Here is a 27382-nt window from a genome sequence, read left to right as displayed (position 1 = left end):
AACAGGAACTGGAAAAAACTACCAGGCATTTCAGCAAGTGAAACCGGAGCATTGGAAACTCCCTTTAGGTGAAACCGGAAGAGATAGGGAGATGCTAATTTATTGGCTGTCACTGAGGTCAAATCAACAAAACTGAGCCCTGTGGGTGAAAATTAAATAGAGGCAGATTGGTTATTTGGGAAAGGGAAGGTGTTAAAAGGGATTGCTAGGTGAAACAACTCATGTAATTTGGGCTCTGTGGATTACTTGTCAAACATCCATGCAGCTCATCAACACAGCCTGGGGCAGGACAATAAACCCGATGCTGTAACCCTGTGTGTGCATCTGGCTTCCTTCCCTTGCCGGGGTGGGGCAAGAGGGTGTCCTCAAATGTCAGGCTGGATGGGGTTGGAGGATGGACCAAACACCACCTTAACATCAAGGGTCCTAAGCAATCTTCCTAACGTGAACCCAACTCTGTTATTTATTTTTGTTTTAATGAAGATTTAGTGCAAGAAAAAGTGTTTAGGAGTAGTTCTGTTAATGCAGAACACTGGTCCAAGCCTGTTTACACTCTCCTGCCATGTTGTCCTTGGCCGAGCATAGCCGTGAGAATGCTCTCTGTGCTCCAGCCACACCTTAGTACTCTGCCTGCACCCTGTCCCACTTGTTTTCCATCATTAATACACTGCTCAGGGAAGATTGAGGGACTTGGCAAAGCTGGGCAGTTATTTACCACAGTAAAGTAGTACACGGGAGCTTGTGTCCATCTGTCTTGTATGTGTGCCCTTGTTCTCTTCCTCTTTTATTCCCTGTCAAGTATTTTCCCCGGTTAGCAGAGCAGTAGTGAAATTTTAGCAACACAGAAAAATCCTGGGGGTGAAGTCTCTTCTGGAGACAGTGGGTCACTTTGCTAATTACCCCATGTAGAAAGTTAGGGAGAGAAAAAAATCCTATAGTGGAAAAAAACCCCAATAAAATAGATGTGTTTGTAGCTGACAGCCAGCTACAGATAAATTCAGAAGCAAGAGCTCTGGCAGACTGCAGCCATCCAGTGTGAATCTAGTCATATGCAGGGGGGTTTGACAAATCAAGCATACAAAAGCTGCAATTCTGCATGTCTCAGGCAATTCCATCAGTGAAGTTTGGTGCAATAATAAAAAAACCCAAATGAAACAAAACTAACCCCCCCCCCCCCGACTCCTCTGCCATGTTGCTTGGTGCGAGGTGCCACTCGGGGCATCCCAGCCTCGTGGGCAGAGAAGAGCCCTACCAACATCACGGCTTCCTGCAAGCCACAGCTCCCTCAGCTGGGGCTGTGTGAGATGCAGGTACAGCATGCACCTGCCTTGAGGAAAACAATCCTTAGAGAAGGGCCACAGGCAGGTGGAGGCCTGTAATTGCAACTGCAGGTGCCCGAACACTACTTCCATGCAGGGCACCTCCAAAAAGGCTCAAACCCCTATTCTGTGTGGACTTTTTCATTGTGCCCTGTGTTGGGCCTCCAGGAGCAGCACCACAGCCTGGGCTTGGTTCTTTGCCTTGGGAGAACACCCTCAGCCAGAACGTTGTGACTTGAGTTGTTGCATGCAGGGAAGATATTTTCTATGTGAAATTTCACTCAGCCTAAACACAGCCAAGTGCCACCCTTAGGACGAGATTGGACAGAGGTCATATCACTGCAGGTGTGCTTTAGGGTATCAACATACACCTCCCCCTTCCCACAGGCTTGGGGGGATGTCCCATGCAAAAATCTTTCCCAAATAAGCATAGTAGGGACATATCAGTCTTCCAGTCTCTGACAGCCTACATTTTGCTGAAGGTTGCTTCATTTTTTGGAACTTCATGAACATTCAACCCTAATGTCTGACACCCCACAACAGTCAGCTCTTCAGTATCCACTTGGCCTCACAATGGGGTGATTTCTTCTCCTGAGAAGTGTCTGGAGCTGCTGAGCTTGTAAAGGTGCCGGAGACTCACCATGAAGGCACTTTTGCATTCCAATAGGTGTCAAAGCTGCCATTCACTTGATGAACTGAGACAGAGGAAAGAGCCCAAGGATCCCCAGAAGGGGATGGTTCAGCGGGAGGTGGTCAGAGGAGAAGGGGGACAGGGGTGAAGGGAAGACTGGGAGGAGAAAGGAAATCAAGGGGAAAGTACGGAGGACTTAAGGCAGTTAGGGATTTATGACATTGATATGGGTGACAGCTGGGATTTCACAAAGCATTTGAAAGAGTGACATGCGTTTTAGGTATTTAGAGAGTTTTCCACTGCTGTGTGATAAGGGAAATGCAGCTCCGAGAAGGCATATGGCTCAGATAAGAGGAAGCTGATAAACATATGGATGAGGTTTAAACCCAGCTAGATCAAAGGAATATATTTGGCTATTCTCATAACAAGGGCTTTATCCTTGCCTTGCTATTTTCCCTCAGATAGGAAACTCATCCTTTAGTTCCAGGTCAGTTTAGCCTTTTTCTCTAGGTCTCCAAACAGCACTTGTGAGAATCTAAAAAGAAAATGGATCTTTTACCTTACACTTGCTTCCAGCACAGCCCTCTGATTTCTTTCTAGTCTGAGCTACTCACTCCCCAACATCACCCTCAGTCATTCACAGCTGCACCCACCCCAAGCACCAGATGCATCCCCTCACAGCCCTGGAACCCCTGGATCAGGCCAGGATGCTCCACAGCTCTGGCTCTGAACTGGGGAAAGGTGCAGTAAGCAAGAGATGCACACTTGTGTCTTACCTTTTTCCAGGAGCAAGGCCAGAGCCTTTGAACATACGCGCATGCACTGACCTGGATAGTCTGCCTGCAAGGCTGCTCACACCTCCTGCACCTGCCACCACTGATAAGAGCCACCATCACTCTCTGCTGCAAGCCCTCACTCCATAGCTAAAGCTACCAGGACTTGTTTTACCAGGTGGGTTTTTTTCCTTATATTTTCATGATATTCCTTTTCATCTAGTCTGACCCTCCACAGAGGAGAAACTCTCGCTCTTCAAACCAACCTCTCCCCACTCAGCCACTGATTGCCATCAGCTACATCAGCTGCCTGGCCTCATTGAGGCCAGTTAAAGGTGGGGCTGCCTGACCCCCAGAGGACACACTTTTTTTCTTTACGGAGCTCTGCAGATCACTTTGTGTCTGTACACTCACATTAATCCAGTAAAGTTAGCAAACATGTTTAGCTAAAAGAAAATGACAACATCTTAAAGATAGCATTGAGTATGATTTGAGGGCAGGATTTGGTCTATTGAGGAATATTAACTCCCCCTTTAAGGTAATATCTACTTTATCTGTTGAAAAAAAGTACAGCTTTGTTTACTCTCTGTTGGTATTTGCCCAACAGACAGTATTGTCTAATTTTGTAAACATATCAGGCCACACAAAAGAGCTTCCAGACTCTTACTGAGCTGATGATTCCTTTTTGTATCATCGTTTTCCTTATCTTGGGATCCAGGCTGTCATCTTTAATTATTTTAAAATGAACTGCCACATCTTATCTTTATCAGAATATTTTATCCCCTGTTCGCCCTTCTATCTCTTCCTTATTCAAAATATTAGAAGTAAAGAATTGTGATTCTTTTTATTTGGTTATTGGTGTTTTACCTCATTGCTTCTTAAATTGAGGAAACTTTTTAAAAAAAGAATTTATATTAATCTTCCCTTTATATTCTGGCTCTCTGGTGTGAGTGCCCTTCCTGGCTGCTCAGCTCTTTCCAGCAGACTTTTCTCACATTCTGGATGATGAAACGCTGTGTGTCCTCCTTGCAGTTTGCCAGGAACTTATCAGCTATGTGATGCTGGAGAAGAAAGACTCCTGGAGTCTAGAATAGGTGACACACGAGCCCACCTGTTCTGTCTGCATTATTCCACTTCTTGTGCTTCATTAACCACAGGTCTCATGTCCTGGTCACCGTGCCCTTCCCCACCAGCCCAAACACCATGGCCATTTCCTGTGTACAACAATTTCCTTAATTTTAATTGTGGCCTCTTATAAAAACCAAAGTCTGATCTATACAATCTAGTCGCACACAGCATGGACAATATATAGATAAATGTCTAGGTAGCTACATTTCTACTGGTTCAGCAGAACGCATGCATCCAGTGATCAATAAAATACAAATTTGGAAGAGGGGGGATCAAGTAAAATAGGATTTTAGCATTTCCATTATCACAGGCAGAACGTAATAAAGTAGCTCTATACCACAACACCAAAAGAGTTATCTCATAATCGATGTGTGCCTATCAAGGGCCATTTATTTAATATTTTATCATATTAGGCTTAAAATTAAGAAATACTCTGTTCAGAATTGCAATCACACGAACCTGCAAATACAAGAGGACAGAACACGCAGGCATAGAGTAGAAGTGGACCAAGTAGGAAGAAGTGAGGGTGGGACACTGGACAACAAGCTTCCTTGCTGCAGACAAGGACGTGATGAGAGGAGGCCCAAAGAGTGGTGCACAGCACCCCACAGAGCAATCAGAGCTCCACACCAGAGAGCAGAACAGTAACTGGCATCAGAGCAGAAGCTGAAATGAAAGCTGACAGTGGAACAAATGTTGGTTGGTAAAACACAGGCTGATTATATACCAGTTAGCATTGATTTGGGTGCCAAGAAATAACAGCAGGCACTGAACAGAGTGGGGGAGTGTGAGGCACTGAGAAAGAGCTCGGCACAACAGAGCAGGAGATGATTAAACAAACAAACAAACAAACAAACAAACCAACCAACCCTTGCCCCAAGGAGGAATTATTAAAGCTGTGTGAACATGGAGTGCAGCCCTCTTCTGTGGGAAGCAGATTCTGTGGCAAGCCCGCAGACCAGGAAAACCCACAAATGGCAACTCTACATTTCTGGGGAAAAGGAATTGGTGAGAGCTGTTAGCCAGCATATGTTTGACCTTTCTGAGAAAACCAGCATAAGCACCTTTATTAATGACCATGGCAGGGAGATGAGCCGGCACAGAAGGAGGTTTGATTTCCGGACCATCTGCCATCCTGCCTGCCAAGCAATGGGAAGGCACCAGCCAGCCCAGGCCCTGGCCAATATTCCTCCTCACAGGCAAGAGAAGGTGAGACAGGCTTCTCCCCACTTCTCACATGCAGGGAATCTCATTTAACTCTTGAGCACTTGGGGACCTGCTGGAAATTGTGCAAATAAAAGGCACTGTTCTCCTGATCAGAGGCAGATCTGGGCTCTCTGTGACCGCCTCTTACTGGGAGACAGGGAAGGATATCGAGCAGAAACACCCAACAGACTAAACCATATTAGGTCTTTTATTTCACATGTACTGCCAGTGCTTTTGTCCTTCAAGACACAAGATGCTTCCTTTTTCTTTCAAGCACACATGGCAAGTATTTTTCACCTCCTTTTTTACATTTTATCAACGAGCAGGAGTAAAGCTGGAAGACAACAAAGCCCATCATGCTCCCTGAAAAGAATACATGATCACAGAAATACCTGGGTGTTGCACACAAATGCATACAGATGGGTAGTGCCATGAAAATGGCACAGGTTGGTCAGCCGCATCTCTACAGAAGAGTTTAGTACAGTGGCTCACAAGGATTTGTTTGCAAAGTTGGGATGTACTACAAGAATTACAAACAGCATAAGGATGTGTACAATGTCTTGGGGTGACTTTATGATGTGTATCCCCTATCACCTGCAGGACAGTATGAAAAGATCAATTGGTAGGGGTGTTACCAGCCCACAGAGGTATCTCAAATCACAAATTAGCCCATCTCCCTTCATGCCCATGGTGCAAGACAAGGCCTGTGTTTATAATGGATGACTGGATTCTGTCATAGGAAGAACTAAGTACTCCTGGAGCTAGTAAAATTATGGAATGTGATGGGAAAAAAAGTGTGGCATAATTCACCTGGGGTCAAAGAAGAAGGTCTGTTGCCTTGTGCTGAGATTTTCAAGGGATGATGGGGAGGAGGAGGATCTGGTTACACTGCAAAACCGTACACTACTGCTTAGCCTAAATGCACAGCCAGGAAAGACGTGACAGTAGATCCAGGAAGTGTCATGAGAGAAGTTTTCCATGGTGTCATGGAAGGTCCTGGCACTGGCTAAGGCACCACGAATTGAGCTGTCAGTGTGCACTTTTCTCATCAGATGTCTTTCAAAAAGATGATTTTAAACAGACAAAGGGAAAAGGGCTACTCAGAAACATGAGTTGAATTTCTGTTTCTGAAGGGTAGATCAAATAGCCTGTCTTGTGTAGCTGTGTTAACAGAGGATTGAGAGAGGGTTGGGTTATATTTGAGCAATAAATTCAGGAAGAGAGAGGAATTATTTCAATTTAGATAAAAGCTACTACAAGATTAAGCAGGTGTACACTGACCCTGAAAGAATTTGGCTTAGAAAGAAGAATAAATGTAACTTCCAGAAATAAAATGCCAGAGCAGCCTTTGAACAGGGATGCTGGGAGAAGGTACTTGACTGTTACAAGATAACGTCGGATTAAGTTACAGAAGAGATTGTGTGAACACAGGGATGGTTCTTGGGTTTGGAAATGATGGTGTGAGATGCAGGGTTTCAATTGCTTTAGTATTATTCAGAATTCCAGTTGAAAGGAGACTTTGTCACATGTGTTTGTGACACTAGATTTAGCTGTTAGATCTCACACTAGGCCAGGTTCCTGGTTATCCCCTGGTGCCGGACAGATTTTCTCTTCCTTGCTTGATGCTGTTTGTTTTGGGTTTGAACTTTACTCTTCTTTAGGGCACTACAGCTTTTTCAGCAAGCATCTAGATGTTGGTCCAGGTGCATGGATGCCTCAGTGGCACAGGGACAACTTTTAGGCAGCCCACCAGTTTATGTCCTCCCCTGACCTCAGAGCAGTCCAGCAAGCAATTTTGATTGCTCTTTTCCATGAAATTTTAAGTGGCACTATATAAAATGGGGGAAGACTCTCATGTTTAGCAGCTGACTGTGCATGAAACTGAAAAAGAATAAGATGAAGAAAGGCATTGCCATTTGCAATTGAGATGTCCTTGCAACTGAGAGGCTTTTTCCTCTGACCTGAACTGAGTCCAGTCCTACAAAGATTTCCACACATCAGTAGATCTGGGCTGGGAGAGATCCTCTCATTTTGGGGAAAATTTGCCTACAGAAACCATGACTATTTGTGAAGTAGGGCTTTCAGTCTGTACCCTTCCCAAGCTGAACACTCATCCAGGTTTTCTTATTTTATTAGAATGGGAGAACAAAATCCTATTAAGTGACAACAAGTAGAAAACATTGAATATAAATACCTGAAAAGTACAACCCATTTACACATAACCAACAGAGCTGTTATTTAAAGTGCACATTTTTAACCTAGGAATATTTCCCAGCTGCTAATCTGTAATGTAAATGGGCATGAAGTCCTCTTTCCTCAGCAGGAACACTGTTCAGCCAAAATCTCCTTCAGAACCAGTCTTGGCAGCCCTTGAACATGCTGGATGTACTTAGACTAAACCACTTGACAGCAGCACCTCTCAGAGGACTGATAACTGAGTAAGACTTCAACCTGTTAAAAACATATTTTCTGCCATGGCTTAAATACATACCTGCAGCTGGTATGAAGCCCAAGTCTCTGTTTGTTTTGAATTTGTCCCTCTAGATGATAAATATTTAGCCAGCACCTCCCAGCCCATCAGAAATAACTTCCTGTAATCCCATTAGCTGGGTCTGAGGCTAAACAATACCACAGAGAAGAATAGCTGTTAATGTTCTGGTTTGTGCATGGCCTTGAAGCTTGGAGGCAAAGTAGGCCAAATTTATGTTAAATTTGCTAAATGTCCATGGCAACATGCACTGTGGCTGCTGCATCAGGGAGAGAATATGAATGGAATATAAGCAAGACAGGAACTGAAAATCAGCTCTGATCTCATTGCTTGTTCTTGCTTCCTCATAGTCCTTCAGAGACCAGTTTGTCATTACAGAGATGAATTTGGGCTCTTGAGATTGAGGGAGAAGCTCCAGGTCTCATACATCTGATTCTTGGATAAACTGTTTGTGTCAGTGCTTTAATCTGTGGTAAAACAGTAGCACAAACAGGAAGGGGACAGAATCTGGTTGCATTTTTAAAGTGCCATAGAGCCATGGTCTATCAAGCAGAAGGGTTTATAAAATCATCAAACAAGATAAACTGGGTTCTTTCTGAGAGAGGTGCAAAAATACAGGCTGAAATTGGAGTGGTAATTCCTTGCAATACTTTACACATTGGTTTTCTACTGCTTTTATATCTCACATCTAACAAGACGTGAGGTTAAAGGATGAGATGCAATTAAAATGCCAGATTGACCACATAACCTCAGGGAATGCCTCAAGGAGCTGCCAACATGATAGCATCAGCACACCATCATGCTGCTGATGAAACACCTCTAAAAACATTTAAAACCAAGCCTGAATTGCATTCAGGAAGGGTGACACTTTCTGGGTTACAGGATGACTGCAAAGAGTGATAGTGCCATCAAGGTAGAAAACCAGCAGTAGCGAATTGTTCTGTTTGCTAACCTCTAGGTCAGTTTGGTGCACACACATCCTCTTCTTTCTTGGAATGCAATGAAATTATCTTATTGGGGGTCTTGATGAACCAGGTTTGTGTGCTTTCCATTTATCCCTGCTTCTCTGCTCCAGCTACCACCTCTGGGAGTTTCACCCAGGCTTGTATTTTGCAGCTGGGAAAAAAAGCTCTGGGTAACCATTTGCCCCGGGGATCTATTTTTGTTCAAGCATTCAGTGTCAGTCTCCTGTCTGTGTACCAATCAATATGTTATTCTGTTTAGTCACCAAGCTCACATCTAAGGGCATTCAGGACTAAAACTTCCCAAGAAACTGTTTTCACATTGAGATTGGTTTATGGTTCAATGCATGACTTACAAATCAAAAACTGCAACTCTTATTAGCCTCTTTCATGGGAAGATGAGGTAGCAATACTTGCACCATCAAAATTATCAGTAGCTTGGCAGATACAGGGTTTTGGATTGTTTAGAGGTGGGACTTCACTGCCTGACCCAGGACATTGCCTTACTCACTCGGTACCTTGGAGTTACGTCTCTTGCCTCATCTCTAACAGGAAATTGCAGCCTCAGTTGCATTTTAATCACAACCAGACCTCACCAAGGGGGTTGCAGCATGAGTGTCCCCATGAGCATCACAGGGGCACTGTCTATCACAGAGGGATGTTACAGCCCTGGAGCAGCTCCAGGAGGGACATAATATTTTTTTTTGAGCTGTACCCTGAAGTTAATAAAAATACATCTTCCTTCTCTGTGCAATGCCCTCCCTGCAAAGGGCTTCACTCCTGACCAAGAGTGCATTTATACATTCATATTTGTGCTCAGCACCTTGTTGATGCCTGAGGTGCAGCCAGGAGGGCAGGAGGACTGATGAGATAGCCTGATTGCCCAAAGTGAGTGCTCTGAGGGTAAATGTGCAACTGACCCTTCTGGCAGGTCTGCCCACGTTCCTTCTGAGCTCTGACAACCTCTTGCATCCTGAGGGGCTACATAAGAGACAAACAGCTTCTGCACAGCAGGCTGGGCCGATGGACTAAGAGGCATTTGCAAAGCTCCTGGCTCTTACATGGTGCTGCAGACTGTGTTTAAAATCAGAGTCTCTGTGTCAGACACTTAGGACCATCTAGGGCAGAGATGCTGCCACAGACTCTCCTGTCCCCCATGCATGTCCCCCAGGTTAGTAGGAGTAGGGGCAAGTTTCAGGTGTGCTCCATGGGTGAGGAGAGGGATGAAGTGAAACCTGGGGTCCCCAAAAAGACAGAAAGCATGGTGGTAGGGGCATGGTGGCTAACGCCATCTCTCTTTTCCACTCCATGGCCATGGCACAGCCCTTCTCCAGAGCTACCACCCTGGGTACTGGCAGGAGTGTGGCACCCTGGTTTCAGTGCTGCGCTGAAAAACGCATGTTGAAAAACTGGATCAGGACAGAGCTGAGCTTATGACAAGATGCTCATGTTCAGCACTCAGAGGAGCATGGCCTACTTCACCTATTAAAGAGGACATTTCAAGGACGCTCATCTTTTCAGGGCAAGCTGCTAGCTAACATAACGGGGTCTGTCACCTAGCAGACAAACACTTAACAAAGTCCTGTTGCAATGCTGCTTTTGGAACAATTAATTAGAATTGTGCAGTGAGCCAAAGGAAACAGGAATTTTTAACAGGGAAAGTAATTAGCATCAGGGACAGAGGATGAGAGCTGGGACAGTTCTGTCAGACCTGGAAATCCTATCTGCTCTAATACTGCAGATGTGTCGTGGTTCCTCTAAGAGGCCAGGGAAATGCATCAAAAGGGTCCTTTCTGCCTTTAAAAGACAGAAATTAATCTTTTCCCTCCACACCTCCTACTTGGAACAGATTCACTAGTTTCATACTAGTGACACTGCTTCTTTGATAATCCTGCTATCAAATTATTCCACTTGTCTCTTCACACTGCCTTGGGCACTGGCCCCTCCCCAGGGGCTGGGCTGGAGCAGGCTGACTGCCCCTGACCCTCCAGGCCCCGCCATGGCCCCCCTTCATGGCCAGCTTTGCTACCTACCTTTGGCCTCAGAGCAGCTGTGGTATCTCCTCTTGTGTCCATGGAAGCTGCTCTCCCTGGACCACTCCACCTTCTCGAGGCTGATGATGTTGCTTGCAAACCTTCCCAGAGCACACTGCCTGACTCCAGGCTCTGCACGGGTCAGGAAAGCCAGGGGGTTTTCTCAGCTCACAACAGGGGCAGCAATACCAGGGTCAAGCTCCCCAGAAGAAGGGCTACAAAATGAGCCCTTTTGTATTGATTTTTCTCTTCACTGAACAAGCAGTAGGAATTGGAGTTAAATGGAGTGTGGATTTTCATTTTTGCATAATAAATTTCAAACAGGGCTTCATTATCCCATGCAAATAGCATTAACCTGAAAAAGGAGCCTATTAAACGTTTGAGGGACTTTATCCCAAAGGTGATGTTGCAGTTCATTACTGGGCAATGATATTTTTTGCATCTCTGTTCAGAAAGCATGCCTCAAATCACAGCTGGCAATCACTAAACAAATTTAACAGATCTTCGCCCATAATCAGGTAACCAGCCCAGAAATGCAGAATTAGGATTTGCTAATTTCTATTTAAATGGACACTACAGTTTGCTGTCTTCTGTTTATGCAAACATGCTAATTAATTTTTGCCCACGTGGGGCTGAGATGGAAGCTTTACAATTGTAGGATAGTATGTCCAGATATAATATTGCAGGCCAGAATACCATCAGTCTAATGCTCATAAGCACAACAGCGATGCACTCAAAAAGAAAAATACAACAATTTAATTCTTCTAGATGAGCTATTAGTTTTTATGTTATTATGTTAGCAGCAGCATGGGCACTGGCTGACATGCACAGTGCAGATGAGTGAACCATACAGTCCTTACGTGCCAGACACTGGAAATGGTTTTAGAAATGAAGTGGTGGCTGCAGCTAAAGCTAATGGGCAGGAATGGGGCTCTCCTGTCCCCTCACCTGGTCCCCATCATTAGCGCAGGCAGTGAAGTCCCCTTCTACTCTCTGAATCTCACCTTGCCACCTACTGATATGGCCCAGCCAGGTACTAGTGAGAGCTTAACGACAGTCAGAGAATACTGTGAGCCACGTTCCTAAATGGGGGACATAAATTCAGAAGGTTAAGGTGGTCAGTCAGTCTCAAAAAACATCAGGCATAGAGAAAAGAAGTGACATTTCTGTGTGCTACTCCAGGTACTTGCACTTATGCACTATACACACAAGGCTATGAAACCCCTGTGATCAGCACCAAATGGATTTGGGGAGGTTTGAGCCTCCCAGAAGAGTGGGTTTCTCACTTTTTAAGGTAGAGAGTTCACGCCTGTCTTTCCAGACAGTCTGGGCACTAAAATGAAAGGCTGACCCAAGGCCAGGCAGTGCCTTGAGCCACATTTGCCCTTGGAAAGTTTCAGCAGTGACACTGATCTACACTCCTGCTCATGGGTCTGAACACTCAGTAAACTTCACACAGAAAAAACTTGTTAGGGTAACAAGCGTAACTTGCCTCAGGGGCCACAGGAACCATCACTGGGGAACACTGGGGAAATGCCAAACCATTATCCTGGTTCACAGGATATATGGTGCAACTGAAGTAACAGAGAGCTGCAGACTGTAGATAAATGGTGAAAACTTAGTTCATTTCAGATGACTTTTGGCAATGTCCTCGCTCTTCCTTCCTCTAACTCCTAGTGACAGGCAATGAAGCCCAGTGAAAACGGTGTGGTCACTTAGCAGTTTGCCAGGATGCTTCTTCCCTGACATTGGCCGTCAGCCCGTGCACCTGCTCCCAGCCACACTGTCCCTCCTCATTACCTAAATCTGTCGTTTGGCCCCAACTGCTACGCGTGAGATCACCTCGTTATCAGCCAAGGCCATGGCTCTGGCAAACCTGCATCATCACCAGCAAAATAACTGCATCACAGTCCTCATACTCGGTGGCAACACAATGACCTTTGAAGATAACTGTGATAAGAACTCCGTGATAAAAAGCAAGTAGAATGGTAACTTAGGAAGCGATGAAACCAACATGATAGGCATTAAAATTACACACACCAAGTAGCCAAACTGCATTAAGCAAGCATGCAGCTTTGCAGAGGTAGCCTCTAGGATCTCAAAAATCTGGTTTCCATTTGAAACAAGCAACAAGAACATTTTTTGGCTATCTAGGAGCTTTTTGATAGATGCTACAATACTGATAGTTACTAATGCAGACAAAAGAAGCCCCATTCTCTTGTACTGGTGCACATTTGGAATAACACTGCTTCCCACCATAGTAACTTTGTTTTGCTTCAGTAGGAAGCAGAATCTAGAAGAATGAATAATAATGGAAATAACATTAGGGCAGTAGTATTCTTAGCAACTTACGGTTCATCTCACTACGTTTCCTGCTACTGTTTACAAAGCAAATTGTAACATGGAGATTCAAGATTCAGCATTAGCAAACAGGTTCTGTGCAAGTTCCTACCTAGCTGGAGGACAGCACTGTCCAACATAAAAGGCTTTCCCCTGCCTTTCTTCCCTTTTTCAAGAGCCCATCCCATGTAAGTTCCCTGCTAACTGCACAGCACCTAACTTGCAACAGCTTTGTGGGAAATCTCCACTTGATCACATGCAGGACAGTCTCTCACTGACCAAAGCAGAGAGCAGGCACCTCAGTGTAAAATATCCTGCACACACCACACCTACGGTGACTTTCCATCCCTCCTAGATACTGTCATGGTCCAGAGCTGCACACTGCTGGGAGCACTAACATCCTGGGGAATGGTTGCTACACACCTGCCCTTTCCTTACACAAGTTCACGTGTTGCTTCTGGCCATTGCCAGAGACAAAACTCTGTGCTAGACAAACGTTTAATGCAATCCAGAACTGCTGGTCTTATGCAACTCCTCTGACATAAGCACCCAGCTAGGGAGGTTTTGCAGTACTGACATTAAAGCTGCAAACTGCCCCAGTCTCTGGGGTTACCTACTTAGAAAATAACTCATTTCAACCTCCAGCAAGTCTTCAGCACCCACACAAGGTGCCACTGGTGAACCTTGGGAAGAAACTTCAGGAAGAGAACATGCTCTTTAAGGGACATGGCTGTCACTCAGCTTCAAAATCAAAACTCAAGTGGGTTTTTCTATTTTCTTTCATCCAACACAATGAATACCTTGCCAGCTCTTTCCTTTGAAATAACAATAAAACAGGTTTATATTTAATGACTGACAGACAAAGAGAAGATGGCAAATGTCAGCTGTAGCACAGGAATAAAATTATAAATGGGATATATGCCTGGAACAATTGAAGACAGGAGAGTGAGGACAGAACCCAGGCAATTCTTTCATGTATACAAGTAATTTGCTTGCATTTCTAACTCTCTCTTGCAACTTTTTTTCAGCACCAGTGCTTTATGATCCATGCTCCATTTGGGTTTACATGCCCCTGCTTCATAGTTTGCCTATAGGTAAGGGATGCACTTTATACTGAGGGTCTTGCATGATAATCTTTCTCCTGATCTGGATTCCAGTTTTAACTCATCTTATATGCTGGCTTCAAGTGAAGATGTAAAAGCTGTAGGAAATGAAGGCCATTACTTCATCAGTGGTACTGATAACCTCCAATGACAGTTTTTCAGATTTTCTCAAATATTGGAGCAGTTGGTTCATAAGGACATGATAAATGCTATGTTACTTTTATTTGCTACAATCAGTCAGCATCTGAAACAAAAAGGAACATACCTTGGATTGGTCTTCTTTTTTTTAAGGAATAACCAGCGCAATACTAAGCCACAATTAATATCAAGGTCAGGTACAACACTGGCAGTAACAGAGCCTCCTTGAGCTGAAGAAGGCTAAGTAAAGGATGCACAAACACAGACAGGATTTCCTCAATGCACACATGCCACTAAAGAAAATAATCCCACTTCAGAGTGCAGGCAGGCAAAAGCCAGACTTTTTATTGAAGTTTAAAATAACAAATATTCACCTACAATCACAGTATACTGCTTAGTTTATCGCTTCTGCTTTGAATTCTGTGCTTTCATTTCACGTGTCTACATTTCGCATTTGTGTACACGCTGCAGAAGTAACTTTGTATATCATTTAACATCTGTGCATATCCTTTAGAGCTTAATGTTATACAGAAATTGAAAGAAAGTTTGAATTTTAAGGTACCAAAAAAAATCAATAAAGTTCCACTGAAAAAAACTGTATAAATGTTTCCTGTAGTACAGTACTCCTTATTTTATATCAGTGTCATTTTAATGCCATAGTTTTCAAATATTGACTGTATAAAGAGAAGACTAGGGGAAAAATTATCTAAAATGTCATTCCTACATCTGTTAAACTCTGGTGATTTATGATATATGTACAGTATATAAATATATTTATGTATATATGTACATATATATTGGTTAACATTCATTATAAATAGAACTGTGTTAACTTAAGCAGTATAAAAATAGCCACTTTCCTGGGAACATGCAAATGCAATATGCTCTCACCTAATCTATAAAATTCAAAACAACCAAAACCTTTAGCTCTGATTTTCTAGAAATATAAATTTCAGTTGAAGACTTTCAGCTGATTTAACCATAAAGTAAGTTTTTCCAGTAAAGATATAAAAATCTGTTTGATGCTAGCTATCATTAAGCTGAAACACAGTATATTTTGGGTTATTTACTTTCAAGTATTTTTCCCATGTGCGCTAAATCTAGACACACTGCATTTTTTTTTTTCTTTTACAGTAAAATATTATTCAGCTCTAAACACTAAAAGCCAAATTACAGGCAATCTGGCATGCTTGCACTGCAGGTAAAAGGCTCTCCTCTACACTGTTCCTATGTGGGAGGCTGTCCTAATATGGCTATTTGTGCTCCAGATCTTCTGTTCATTGCAAAGCATTATCAAGATTCCCCTATCTTAAGATTCTTAAGGCCCGAAGAGAAGTACTACAACCACTTGAGTCTCATCTCATGCTCACCGAAATTCACTCTGAGGCCCCTGCATTCAGCACAGTGACTGGTAGCTGGACTAAAACACCTCTCCTATTACAGCCAAAGAGGTTCCAGCTTCAGAAGTTGAGCGAGATCTTGACTTTTTAGTGACTTTTCCCAAGGGGAAAAAAATTCGGTTCCATCCGAACCAAATGTGACATTTTTCCTTTTTTCTTGCCATATGAAAAACTGAAAAATTGTTTTGCCCTGAAACATTCCTTTCACCTCCAAAGTGCTCCGAGTACCAGCAAGAGAAGCAAAAGAAATAGGAGCTACGTTCAAAGGTGATGCTGTTTCTGTTCCTCCTTGTACCCACCAGCTCAGCAGAGCACATGCTGGGCTGGATGGTCAGAGGAACAGCACCGAGTCCCTCTGCTGAACAGATTTCAACCTTCTGTTAGGAGAAAGCCATAAGCACATGACTGTGCCAGTCATATGTGGCATGTGCTGATTCCATTCCATGCAGCTAAATACCCACTCCTGCCCATTTCAGAAGACTGAAATGCATCTGTATTCCCTCCCTACCATCTCATCTCATCCAGAGCTTTGAATTGTTTTTGCCATCTCTCAGAAAAGTATTTCATACAAAAAAACAAACAGCGTGGAAGACTCAAGGCACACTCTCTTCAGGACAACTTTTCTTGTGATCAGAGGACCTTTTAAGGAAGTAGGAAATTTAAATGTAAATGGCATGGGCAAAGGAGGGACTGTCTTGTTTTTTTTTTCCTAGAATTATTGTTTGCACCTGCAAGTTACTGGGTAATAGAGGGATGACCTAGATATTCCCCTTCCACCAGATCTCGAGATACTGCTCTGAAAATGTTTTCCAGATTAAAATGCTACCTATTGGATTAAAACTACGACTGTCGAAAGTGTACATCCCAAAATCTGCTGTCAAGCAGTTACAAGATGGGGTGTGCAACTCAATGAGCTGGATGTCAGTGAAGGCCTAGTCTCCTAAAGATGTTCAACAAAGTTGCTTGTGCAAGCCTTTCTCTCTGGAATCTCTGAAAGTGGTACACCTAAATCCTTATCCCTCAACCAAAATGGCCTTATGTTCCCAGCCACATCTTACATTTATTCCCTTTTCCCAGGGTGGCTCCCACATTGTTCCCAAAAGTCTTTTCTATGTCAGAAGTGATGAATCCTTGTTAAAGTAGCACAGTCTTCCAGCTTTTATATTTTGAGAAAAAAATTATGAGGCTTTCTATTTCTTATGGTAAGTAGCATAAATGCACCAAAACACAGGTATGGATACCCATGTATTAATTGTTTAGAGAGCTGTCATTGGAAGTTGGGGACTGGGAATTCACAAAAGGCTCGTTTGCCTTCTGATCGTCCTTCATGGAGGCTGCTTGGTCTGAGATGGAAGAGAAGGAGAGCTGGTCGTGTTCCATTATATGCACCTGGTCCTCTTCCTTGTCCTTCTTCACATAAAACAACTTCCTAAACTTTTTGAGCTCATGAAGTTCACAGAAAGTCTCAAGAACCACCAACATTGCGATAAGGCCCATCAACAGATAACCTGAGTGAAAAAAAAAAAAAAAAGAAAAAAATTAATTATTAGCAAACCAAGTAGGGCTGGAACAGTTTTGAGCCTGACTTTTCTCACCCCTGTCATCTCTGACTAGTATGTTAATTTTCTTTATGGCATAATTTCAGAGCTTTGGACTGTGATATCCTTGTTTTTTCATTTTTAATTCTACAACCAACAAGACCCCACATAAACAGAAAAAGTAATACTAGAGGCTTCAATTCTATTACAATTGTACGAGAAAAAAACGTGTAACGGTATTAAAGAAACAGAATACTAAGATTTACCACATGCACGCTCCCCTACTTACTTATGACTTTCATTATTAAGTACCCTTCAAAAGATTTTGATCAAAAGATCAAAAACAGAATTTCAACAAAATTCCCACAATATTCCTACATATTACAAGTAAAAATATGGGAGCTAATTATGGTCATTGGTTATTTCTATCAGTTTAGCAGGACAAATCACTTACTATTTAATGAAAATTTTGGAATTATTTTCCTCTAAAATTATTAGACATACAACACCCTGAAATACCTGGAAAAACAGAGCAACTAGAAACGTGTACAAGCCCGATAAAACCAAAATGAAAAATTACTGTAAAATTACTCCTGGAATTTGAAAAACCTGACACAGTTACTCCGTCTTTTGGGGATGTTTGCAATGTTTTACTAAGGAATATAGATTACCCAAAACTTGGAAGTGATTTATTTAAAATATATTACCAATGACTTTAGCCATGTACTGACTGACTTATTTTTAGAGGCAATAGCCAGCTCTGATAGACTGAGACTTTCAGAAATGAAGATCCCCATGACCAGCAGCACACCGTGCTCTTTTTTCTTTCCTAAGCGAACATACGCATGTATAGTTTAAAGGAAGGTGTTAAAATGAATATTGATTAATTTCAGTGTTTCATTAGATCCCTACTTCTGATCATTACAATTCAATGAGGAGCATGACTACTTAGTTATTTTATCATTTCAATGAAGTAAATCGAGCAGAAGCTAAGCGTATAACTATTAGCAGAACGCACTCGTCCAAGGGCTGAACATAAAATGTGCTGAAAAACCAACAGAGAGTAACGATTATAATTTCCATATGGTCACTGTTCCATTACCTAAAGGCATAAATATTTCACCTGTAGTTACAGATTATTCACTGGCAGTAACGCTCTCCTTTTCCTTCCAGGAGTACCATTAATCAAATTTTAATACTGGATACTGATCTCAATCAGCACTACAGCTAAAATTTATGAATTGTTTTTAAGCTTTATATCATAACATCAAATGGGAGCTATGCATTAACACAAGGAAGAACTGACAACGCTATACCAAATGAAAAGCATCTATAAATCTGCACCGAGAATTTATAATTATCTCCAAAACTCAGTCCAGTTGATTGCCACTTGATTTAGAACGGGACTTGTGTTCTCCCAAAAATTCTTGAAAAGCCTGTAGTACTCATTAAGCATCTTCTGATGTAGAAGTCCAAAATGTCTTCTAGAAAATTTAGGTTCAGGAGAAAACATTTTATTTGGCTCCTTGAATTGTTCACGTGAAAAGAAAAGAATAATTTAAAAGTTATAACCTTAAAACCTATTGAAATTAGATATTCTAAGGTCATAACTTTGCCTAAAAGCTACTTTTTCCTTTTAGCATTTCCTACAATTTATTTCCTAATTGTTCTACAGCTTGAAAAAGCTTTAATCTGAGCCCTAATGTTTTCTTCAGATTTTGAGTTTTCAGAACAGCATGCCTGTAACAAGACCTTTGCCATGTGTGAGTTTCCATTCACTTCATCATTTAGCATCCCCAAATCAACTCTGCAGAGCAGCAGGTTAATAATTAAAAGCTACCATTCATAAGATAAAAATGACGGGGAGAAGAGGAAATCTGCAATGGCAAGAGGCCTAGCAGGATAATAAAACAAAATGTTCTGTTGGCTAGTTCAAGGCCCTGCTTCAAGGAATGAGAAAACCTCTCTTCTCAGGTAAAACACAAAACCAAGTTAACAGACTCTTTGCCTACATTACAATTGCTGGATCATGCACATAAGCAGAGTCAAATGCAGACCAGCCTAAGAAATGGACCTGACAGGAAAGGTTTGCTTTGGCTGTTCAGATCTTTTAACTGGTGCCTCTGATGACCCAAAGACTGCTCAGACTGAAGCTATACCAGAAACTGCAATGCTTCAAAACACTGTCACTGGAAAATATTGCCCTCAGCATACACTTACTCAGAATACCAACACAAAGGTAATTTTCTTAGCTTCACTTTCTTAGAATCACTGATCACCATGATTTCTTTTGTGTCAAATATAATCAAACAATTTAAATTTAGCATTCATGGTCTTGCTTTGCTATCATCTCAGTCTACTTGTCTGTCTTTGACAGCTGGTATGTACCAGTGCAAGCTTCAGCTACCTTCTGTTACAACTGGAGTCAGAAACTTTGCTATTCTGCCTCATTTTCCACTGCTTCTTGATTCGTCTCTGTCCACCTGTCATCTCACCTTATGAGATGACCTTAGGTTACACGGATCACGTTCTTGGTTCCGTGATGCACTGAAATGGTAGCCCAAGATGCTCTTAACCATTTTCATAACAGCATTTTTTTCCTACTATTAATAAGAGAGGAAGTAGCTATGGCATATTAAGAATATGAAGAATAATGGCATTCTAGTTCTAGCTTTTTCATTCTTAACTAAGAAAACTGACCTTACTTAACAGTTTCCTCTTTACGGAGCTACCTAAATTAGTGCCCAGTTTGCTAGCTGACAGTTCACAAACGGTCATTATCCACAGAGTGGAGAGGAGAAGTCTGATTGCCAGTTTGATGTTCATTTTTTTTTTTTTTTAAATATAAAATGCCTTCTACTTAGCTGGTTAGTTTGACACTTACATGTAATTCCAATTTTATACAGCTCTCGGAATTTTTGATTGTAGCCTTCTCCTGGCACATAGTCTCCAAGGCCAATGGTGCTCAGGGAAATGAAACAAAAATAAAAGGACTCCAAAAAATTCCAGTCATCTTCCAGGACAGAAAATATTGCTGCTGGGATTAAGAAGAAGCAGGAGACAGTGATGAACCCAAGGATCATGGCATGGATGATTGCGACGACCTGCTTGGAGAAGCCCCAGCGAATGTGGAAGTACAGCACCGGCCGCCTGGTGACGTACACAATGATGCGCTGCACCACCGCCGTCAGGAACAGCAGCGTGAACGGGATCCCGATGACTGAGTAGATGATGCAGAAGGCCTTTCCTCCATCAGATAAAGGCACTGTGTGTCCATAACCTGGAACAAAGCAGAGGAGGCACGGAGTTAAACGTAGGAGCTCAGGTACCAGTCTGATATCAGCTAAATTGAGAGAGAAGAACAAGCTGCACTATTGCCAATTCTGAATTCCACTATTCTTGACAAATGCTGTTCAAAGGTCTGTTTTAAGCAGGCAAACAAAACTCAGTACTAGCTATGAGCAAGTAAACCCAAATATTTTTATATTTCAAAATTGTGAACATCATTGTATAAATGCTTACTTCAGAGAAGGAAGAAAGGCCTAGTCAGGAGTGGAAGTTTATGCCAGGAGATTTGTATTTAATTCTGGGTTTTCCTGCTGAACTTTTTATTTAGTTTTACAAAGTGATGTAACTTCTTCTACCCATCCAGTAAACTGGGATAATACTTCACAAAAATATTCCTACATCTACTTTGTAGTAACACACTCTAACGCCTGTTGTAAAAATCAATTAAATTACGTAGAAGTACTATAGCCAACATTCCAAACTATCTAATTCCATGCTTCCACAAATGATAATCCATCAAAGGCATCTAAAAGCAGAACAAACATTTTTCACATCAAAACTCATAGGATCTAGCCACTGTGGCTAGATTTTTGCCTTGCCATTTACACACCAGGAGGATCAACAATGATGTGTTCAGAGTACAGGAATGGATCCCCTGGTGTACAAGAGGCTGATCACAGCCAGCAATCCCAATGTCACAAACCTGTGCAATTTACTTGTACCCAGTGCAGGTGGCTATGCTGCCAAAGCACACTCTGACAGAAAGCACTCAGTTCTAAACGTAAGTCAGCACAGAAAGGAACAGTAAATCCAGCATAAACCAGGAATGCTTTCTTCTGTTTGCCAACCAAAAAGAAAATAAAAGAGTATTTTCTTTTCATTGCAGCAAGGAAAAGGCAATCTCTTGAAATTTAGTCTGGGCAGCCTTTACACTGATATCAAACCCATCAAGTGCAGACAGGCCCTGCCAATTCTGCAGCCCCAGATCAGCCACATCATTTGGGTTGCATTACTGCTGTACAGCAAGGCATTTTCCAGAGCTACTGCAACGAGCTATCTTGAGCAGTCCAGGCAGAACACACAGTGAATTCAGGGTTATGCTGCTTCTGATTTCTGAACTGGACTCACTCTGCACCTCCCCAGTCTGCCCAGTGCAGCACTAGACCAGGCAGACATTCCATGAGGCCTCCTGGGAACCCTCTGCCTGCTCTCCTGTGAAACTGGCTGTTCTGCAAGTCCCTTCAAGTTTTATATGAACACAAGAGATTTCTTCTCTACTTTGATGATTTAATAATAGAATCATTGCTTTTTAAGTTTTCCAGAGGAGTAAATAAAAAAATAACATTTCCTTTTCTTAATATGCACAGAGACACTTCCAGACAATGAGAGGCAGGCAAAATGTCTTATCACTATAATGTACAAAGTCTTGTAGAAGAAGCACATGAGGTGTAACTCCTCTGTGTGAGCTAACCCGACAGGAAATTTCAGTTGTACTTGAATTTTAATGACATTATGAATAATTTACCCAAGCTCAGTCTTTTGAGCCCTGGAAAATCGTATTAATTAATGGCTTTTTTTCCTACTCACCTTCTGCTTGCTTTATCCGCTTTGAGATAAGAGGATCAGAACTCCACTGAGCAGTTCAATCAGATTTATGAAGTTGCAGAGAAGTGTTCTACTCTGTGCCTAATAATGGTGCTGGAGATTTGACTGGCATTTCTGATTAACACCAAGCTGTCGCTTTCTTGGCCCTGTCTATTAGATCCCTTGGATCTTTGTATCCACCAGGGCCTATCCCATCACTTCATACATGAAACTGAGCATGACTTAACGTTTTATCCACACTCATTTTCAAGTGACACTTTACTGCCCAGTTGCCCTGGGCCTCTTCCACCATCCTTACTGCCTTAATTAATGTTATATCTTTAGTAAACTTCCCTCTGCCAGGTCATTTAGGAATAAGTTGAACAGCACAAGCCCAACACAGATCTACAAGTAACACCATTTGTGACATTCCCTAGGGGAATGAACTAACCATTCCTTCAAGAACTAACCACTTCTCCTACTCTGTTTGCTATCTTTCCCTATCTCACATCCATCCAGACCAGTCCCAGTTACTTAGTTTCCCTAAAAATATTTTGTGAGAGAATCAACTGCAAGTTTGGCAGAGAAGAGTGTTGTGAGTATATCACAGGGTAATTAAAACTGATCCATGTGACACAAACACCAAAAAAAGCAGCTGCACTTCTCCATCTCTTCAGTAAAGCAGAGCTATGGGTATGTTATTTGAGTAAGCTGCAGATCAGACCTCATTTGGAATAATCTACCTCGTTCTGTATATCCATGCTTAAAGAATGCAAGCACATTGGAAGAAGAGCAGAAAAGGGTTACTGAAACCAGCACAAGAATAGAGACTTTTTTCTAAAAGGAAGATAAAATGGCTGACTTTCTTGGCACAACTGACTGGAGGTTGAAAAGTGATAGAGTATCTGCCTGTTAATGCATCAGCATACGAGCACCAGCAAAAAGAAATGCTTTAGATGCAGAATAATAATAGTGCCAGCAAAAAAAAAAAAAAAAAAAAAAGCTTTGATATAACATAAACACATTTCTAGTTTAGAAATTAGAAGAAGGTTTATAAGCTTCAGAGAAGAGTTTTGGAGCAGCCATCCATTTCCAGAACTGGGAAAAAAAAAGCCCCAAATGCCTGTGTTAAAATGAAGCCTGATGAAGCTTGGTAACTTTATAGATGGTGCAGGAACACGAAGCTACACATGACAAGCAGAAGTTGAGCTTGCAGACCTAGAAAGTCCCTTGCAAACTCCTGGCTCCTAAATTGAACATATGTTCACACTGTACAATGAATCCAAGCTTTCATTAATTTGAACACAAACACCTGTAGCATGCATACCAACAACAGTATCTGACACATTTGTTGGATCATTTCACACAAAGCAGCTTAATGGTGGTTTAATCCCAACCTCTGCGCTGACCCAGGCAGCAATAGGCTCATTTCTTGGATTGGATGAGGGATTCTGTTACTTCTCTGATACTTCTCTCATGATTCCTTTTGAAGGACAGAAATTACTGCTACACACTATGTACCTAAGCTCTGAGGAAGTGAGTCTGGAGGAACACTCTGCTCCCCAGCTCCTACCAATTACAGGAACTATCATACTAAAGAGCATTGACAGTTTCAGACTGAGGAGAGAATTTACTTTCAACCAGCAGCAGTAAGATGACATCTAAAAGCAATGTATGAGTGATCAGTGTTTGGGAAAGAGAGGAACTGCTTGGGAATAATAATATGGAAAATCTTGAGCTGAAACAGTCACAATTTATGAGGCTATGGCAAGTGAGAAAGAAAAGGATTCCTATTTTTTCCCACTATGCAAGAGCTTTTATGTAACTTTTCTTGACAATGCCTATAATCTTAGTTATCACTGTACAAAAGTCATTAAAACATCCCAAACCAACACAGCCATACTTTAAAAGAATTATGGTTCAAAGGCACAAGATACTTCATTGTCTCCTTTCAGACACTTGTGCTCTCTTGCCTCCCATCACTGCTCCTGCACCTGTTTGTACTTCTTTGTACTGTGTCCTCTTCAGGGAGGTGTGTGTGCCCATTTGCCTGTTTCAGTGGAAACCACCATGATCAGAAGCATTACAGTTGCAACCCTAAGGTGTTATTTTTGCTATGAAAAAATGATGCTCACCAAAAGGGGACTACTATTACTGTCTCAGTCTGGCTCTGTGGCTCACACGCAGAAACGCACGGCTAGCTTCAGTACAAAGTCGGTGGCAAAAGAGGCAGGAAGGGTCTTTGTTTATGTTCCAACAGGAGCATTTCTTGCTTCTGCACTGTCAAAGGTCACTGAGACAAAGAGGAGAACAATGCTGAACTCAGAGGTTTTATCCAGGGGCAGGGAAATGGTGGGACTAGGGAATGGGGACCAATAGGGAAGCTCTGAGGGAGTGACAAGGGGGGGGTCAAGGCTGACAGCCAACTGGAGAAGCCAAATTGGGATAGATTAACTTAACAGAACAAGCATCCTGGGAGAAGCCTTTCTGGTCACCCAAACCTAAAGAGGTTCTTGTGGTACTAGGGACTTGTCTTACTGAAAACTCTCTGTCCCGTGTAACCTAAGTTCACCAGCCACCACAGACTACTTATGAAGACTTTTTTTTATTCTATCAAGAACATTTGCTATGGGTGACCAGAATTAAATCAGCAATGCAGCATGTCTGATAACTGTGTTACAAATTATGAAGAAAAACAAGATTTTTTGAACACTGTATTTTTATATTGTATAATGAAAACATCAGATAACAATCACCCATTTAAAAGCACTGACCTTCAAAAAATCAAACCCTCAGATAACCTGCCCAAGCACTGCTACTCACGCTGACACTAGAGATAAAGGATATTACAAATAATCCCTTCCATTGTCTATTCATAGTTTAGAGGTGTTTTTCCTTTAAAAAAAGAAATAATGGAAAAGAATACATCCAACACCAGCAGAATTTACCAAATGGAATAAGATCAATGATCCATCTAGCTCAATGTCTTGAGATAGACCATACTGGATTGATTACACAAAGAGTAAAACCCCATAAGATGATGAGAGTTGTGTTTCAGTTCTGTTCACATGCAGGGATTTTTTCCTTAAAGGTCACTTACTCTCTTATGACTTGGAGGATTTCTGCTATTACATGCTCATATAAATCTGTTCTGATGTAATTCTAAATGTTGCCACAAAAGTGACAACATACAAAAGTGTTTATTTTTAGAAATAATTTAAAATACTTCAACCTTTTTATATTTACTTTGGTGATGAGTTACACAGGTCAATGATGTGTTCAGTAAAAAAATTTCCACTTGCTGTACTTCAAGTTAGTCTTCTGTTCCTACATCTTTCTAAAAAGGCTTAGTCATGACTTCTCTACACTTCCCAGTGGGTTGTATCCCTCTTGTGCAAGTTCCTCTTCCAGTTATTTTCTCTTCTGTCTTACCTGTGACTAATTGCTCCTGTTAGATCACTTTGTAGATAAATACACAGATCTGGCCATTATATTCCAGTTAAGATATATTTTCTCTCTCCATTTTTATATACATCATCACACTTTGTTTTCCAGAATCTCTAGGTAGCTTCCAACAATGTCCAGTTCATAATAGCCTGCGTCAAACCCAGCATTGCCTATGAACATTTCACGCTTTTCCACCCTCTGTTAGCTTGGCACTTGCTGGGACTGGGTGTTTACTCCTTTCATCCTTCTCAGACACCGCTCTGACCAATCTAAGTGGTTGTGTATCATCACTGCTTTGTCTCTCCATAGTTCAGTCCCTCCTGTAGCTCATTACTGAGTTCTTCTCTGTGTTAAGAGGCAGTAGCTGCCTTACAGGTCTTTCAGGACCCTGAATTGAGTATTTAGTGCCAGAGTGCAGAGGTGCCACAGTTGTGTCATAACAACCCAGCTAGACTTCCACACAAGTCCCCAGATGATGCCCAAAGAGGGGACGTTTGAATGGTGGAGATGGATCTGTCACCAGGTGAGGCAAGTAACAGGCGAACAGCAGTGCTACAGCCCTCGGGAAGCTTTCCCCAGCCAGCCTCTCCCAGGCTCTGGTGACGAAGCCTGGCAGGTGTGTACCAGGCTGCAGCACTGCCTCCCTCACCCCTCTGTTATGCTCCCAGGGCATCAGCCATCCACGCCTGCTCTCACAGGCTGCTCACATGAATGGGGGACACTGTCCGCAGCAAAAAAGCTCACTCCTCTCCCTTCATGAATTATACCATCAATGGTTTTGTGTTGTCTGTTTTCTTCTGCCAGGTGCTCTTCTCCTTTTCTTCTGCTACCGATTTTGTCAAGCCACAGCTCCCTCTGGCCCCAGGTGACCTGTTGCAACACCACCAGCCCTGGGTAGCACCGCTGCGTTTCTCAGGGTGTGGAGAGGGTTCTATTCAGCACATCCAGTGTCCTCCCCAACACACTCATTGAAATGGCAGAATCACACTGTGCAATGTGGCAGCATAACACAAGTGTGCTCATCCCTTTGCTGGTCTGAGTCAGCGTCCTTGAAGAGACATCAGACCTTTAAGTCAGCTCATAATCTCAAACTGCCCCAATAAATTAGGTACATCATGTACTATGTATTTTTAAGTTATGCAAAAATCTTTAATTCATCCCAAGCATAACATGACTCACTGGAGTATGATGAAGATGGTCAATGATAATATTTACATAATTTCTAGACTTTTATTTTTATAAGCCTTTGACATTTTATACTATGTTTAACAGTGAAATACATCCTTCTTCATAACTGGTCTATTATCTTCCAAGGTGAAAAGGAAATGTCAGGTGATGGTAGATCTGCACAGTAAGAGAGATCACTCTGGTTGCTGCTATGCTCTTCCTTGCAATAGAAAAGAATCGTTTGAGACCTAGTTTTACAAAAAAAGGTGTATTTCACTGTTAAATACTTTGGAAAAGTTCCTCAACACAGTTTTGCTAAACAAATCAGAGAACTTTGCTTTCCAGCCAGGCTGAGATACACTAACCTATATTGCAGAAAGGAGGAGGAAACATGTCACTATGACAGGCATTTTTAAGCAGAGGAAATCCATTTGGAAATTACATTTTACTACCTCCTCAACTCCTACAGTTGAGTTAATGGAACTGATTTTGTGTTCATTAGAAGAAGGAAGAGGAAGAGGTCCTGTAAACTAAATTGATGAAATAATCTGCTTAAAGAAAAAAAAAAAAAGAGGGAAAATGATGATGAGATTTGTCTGAAACCTAGTTCACTTCACTAATAAAAGCTTACTATGCAGTCCTCAAAGACTTGCACTGGCACAATTAGAGACGTGATGAAGGGAGTGGCAGAAACCTCTTAAACCAGTTTTGCCACTAAAGAAAATATTCATTAGGTTCATTCTCACACAGCACCAGTAAAAGGTGATTTAGAAGCGGTTTAGACTTCAAGATGACATGATTTAGTATGGTGCTGATCCAGCTCTCCTCAGTAATAAT

At 42.0% G+C, this 27382-nt stretch overlaps 1 protein-coding gene across 1 annotated transcript in view; it reads right to left on the bottom strand.

Annotated features, from left to right (window-relative positions):
• Nucleotides 1-16769: 16769 nt before the first annotated feature.
• KCNK1 (potassium two pore domain channel subfamily K member 1) overlaps nt 16770-27382 on the bottom strand; it is a gene marked incomplete at both ends in the record, with an annotated part of 32270 nt that continues 21657 nt past the window's right edge. Inside the window, 2 exons of the mRNA XM_082276957.1 lie at nt 16770-17029; nt 19944-20339. Coding sequence (XP_082133083.1) covers nt 16770-17029; nt 19944-20339 — 656 coding nt within the window. The remainder of the gene's footprint in view (nt 17030-19943; nt 20340-27382) is intronic.

The sequence above is a fragment of the Coloeus monedula genome (assembly GCF_965178545.1).
Source record: "Coloeus monedula genome assembly, chromosome: 2".
NCBI lineage: Eukaryota > Metazoa > Chordata > Aves > Passeriformes > Corvidae > Coloeus > Coloeus monedula.
Note: the sequence above shows the minus strand (reverse complement) of the source record. Positions and strands in the feature narration are given on the sequence as shown.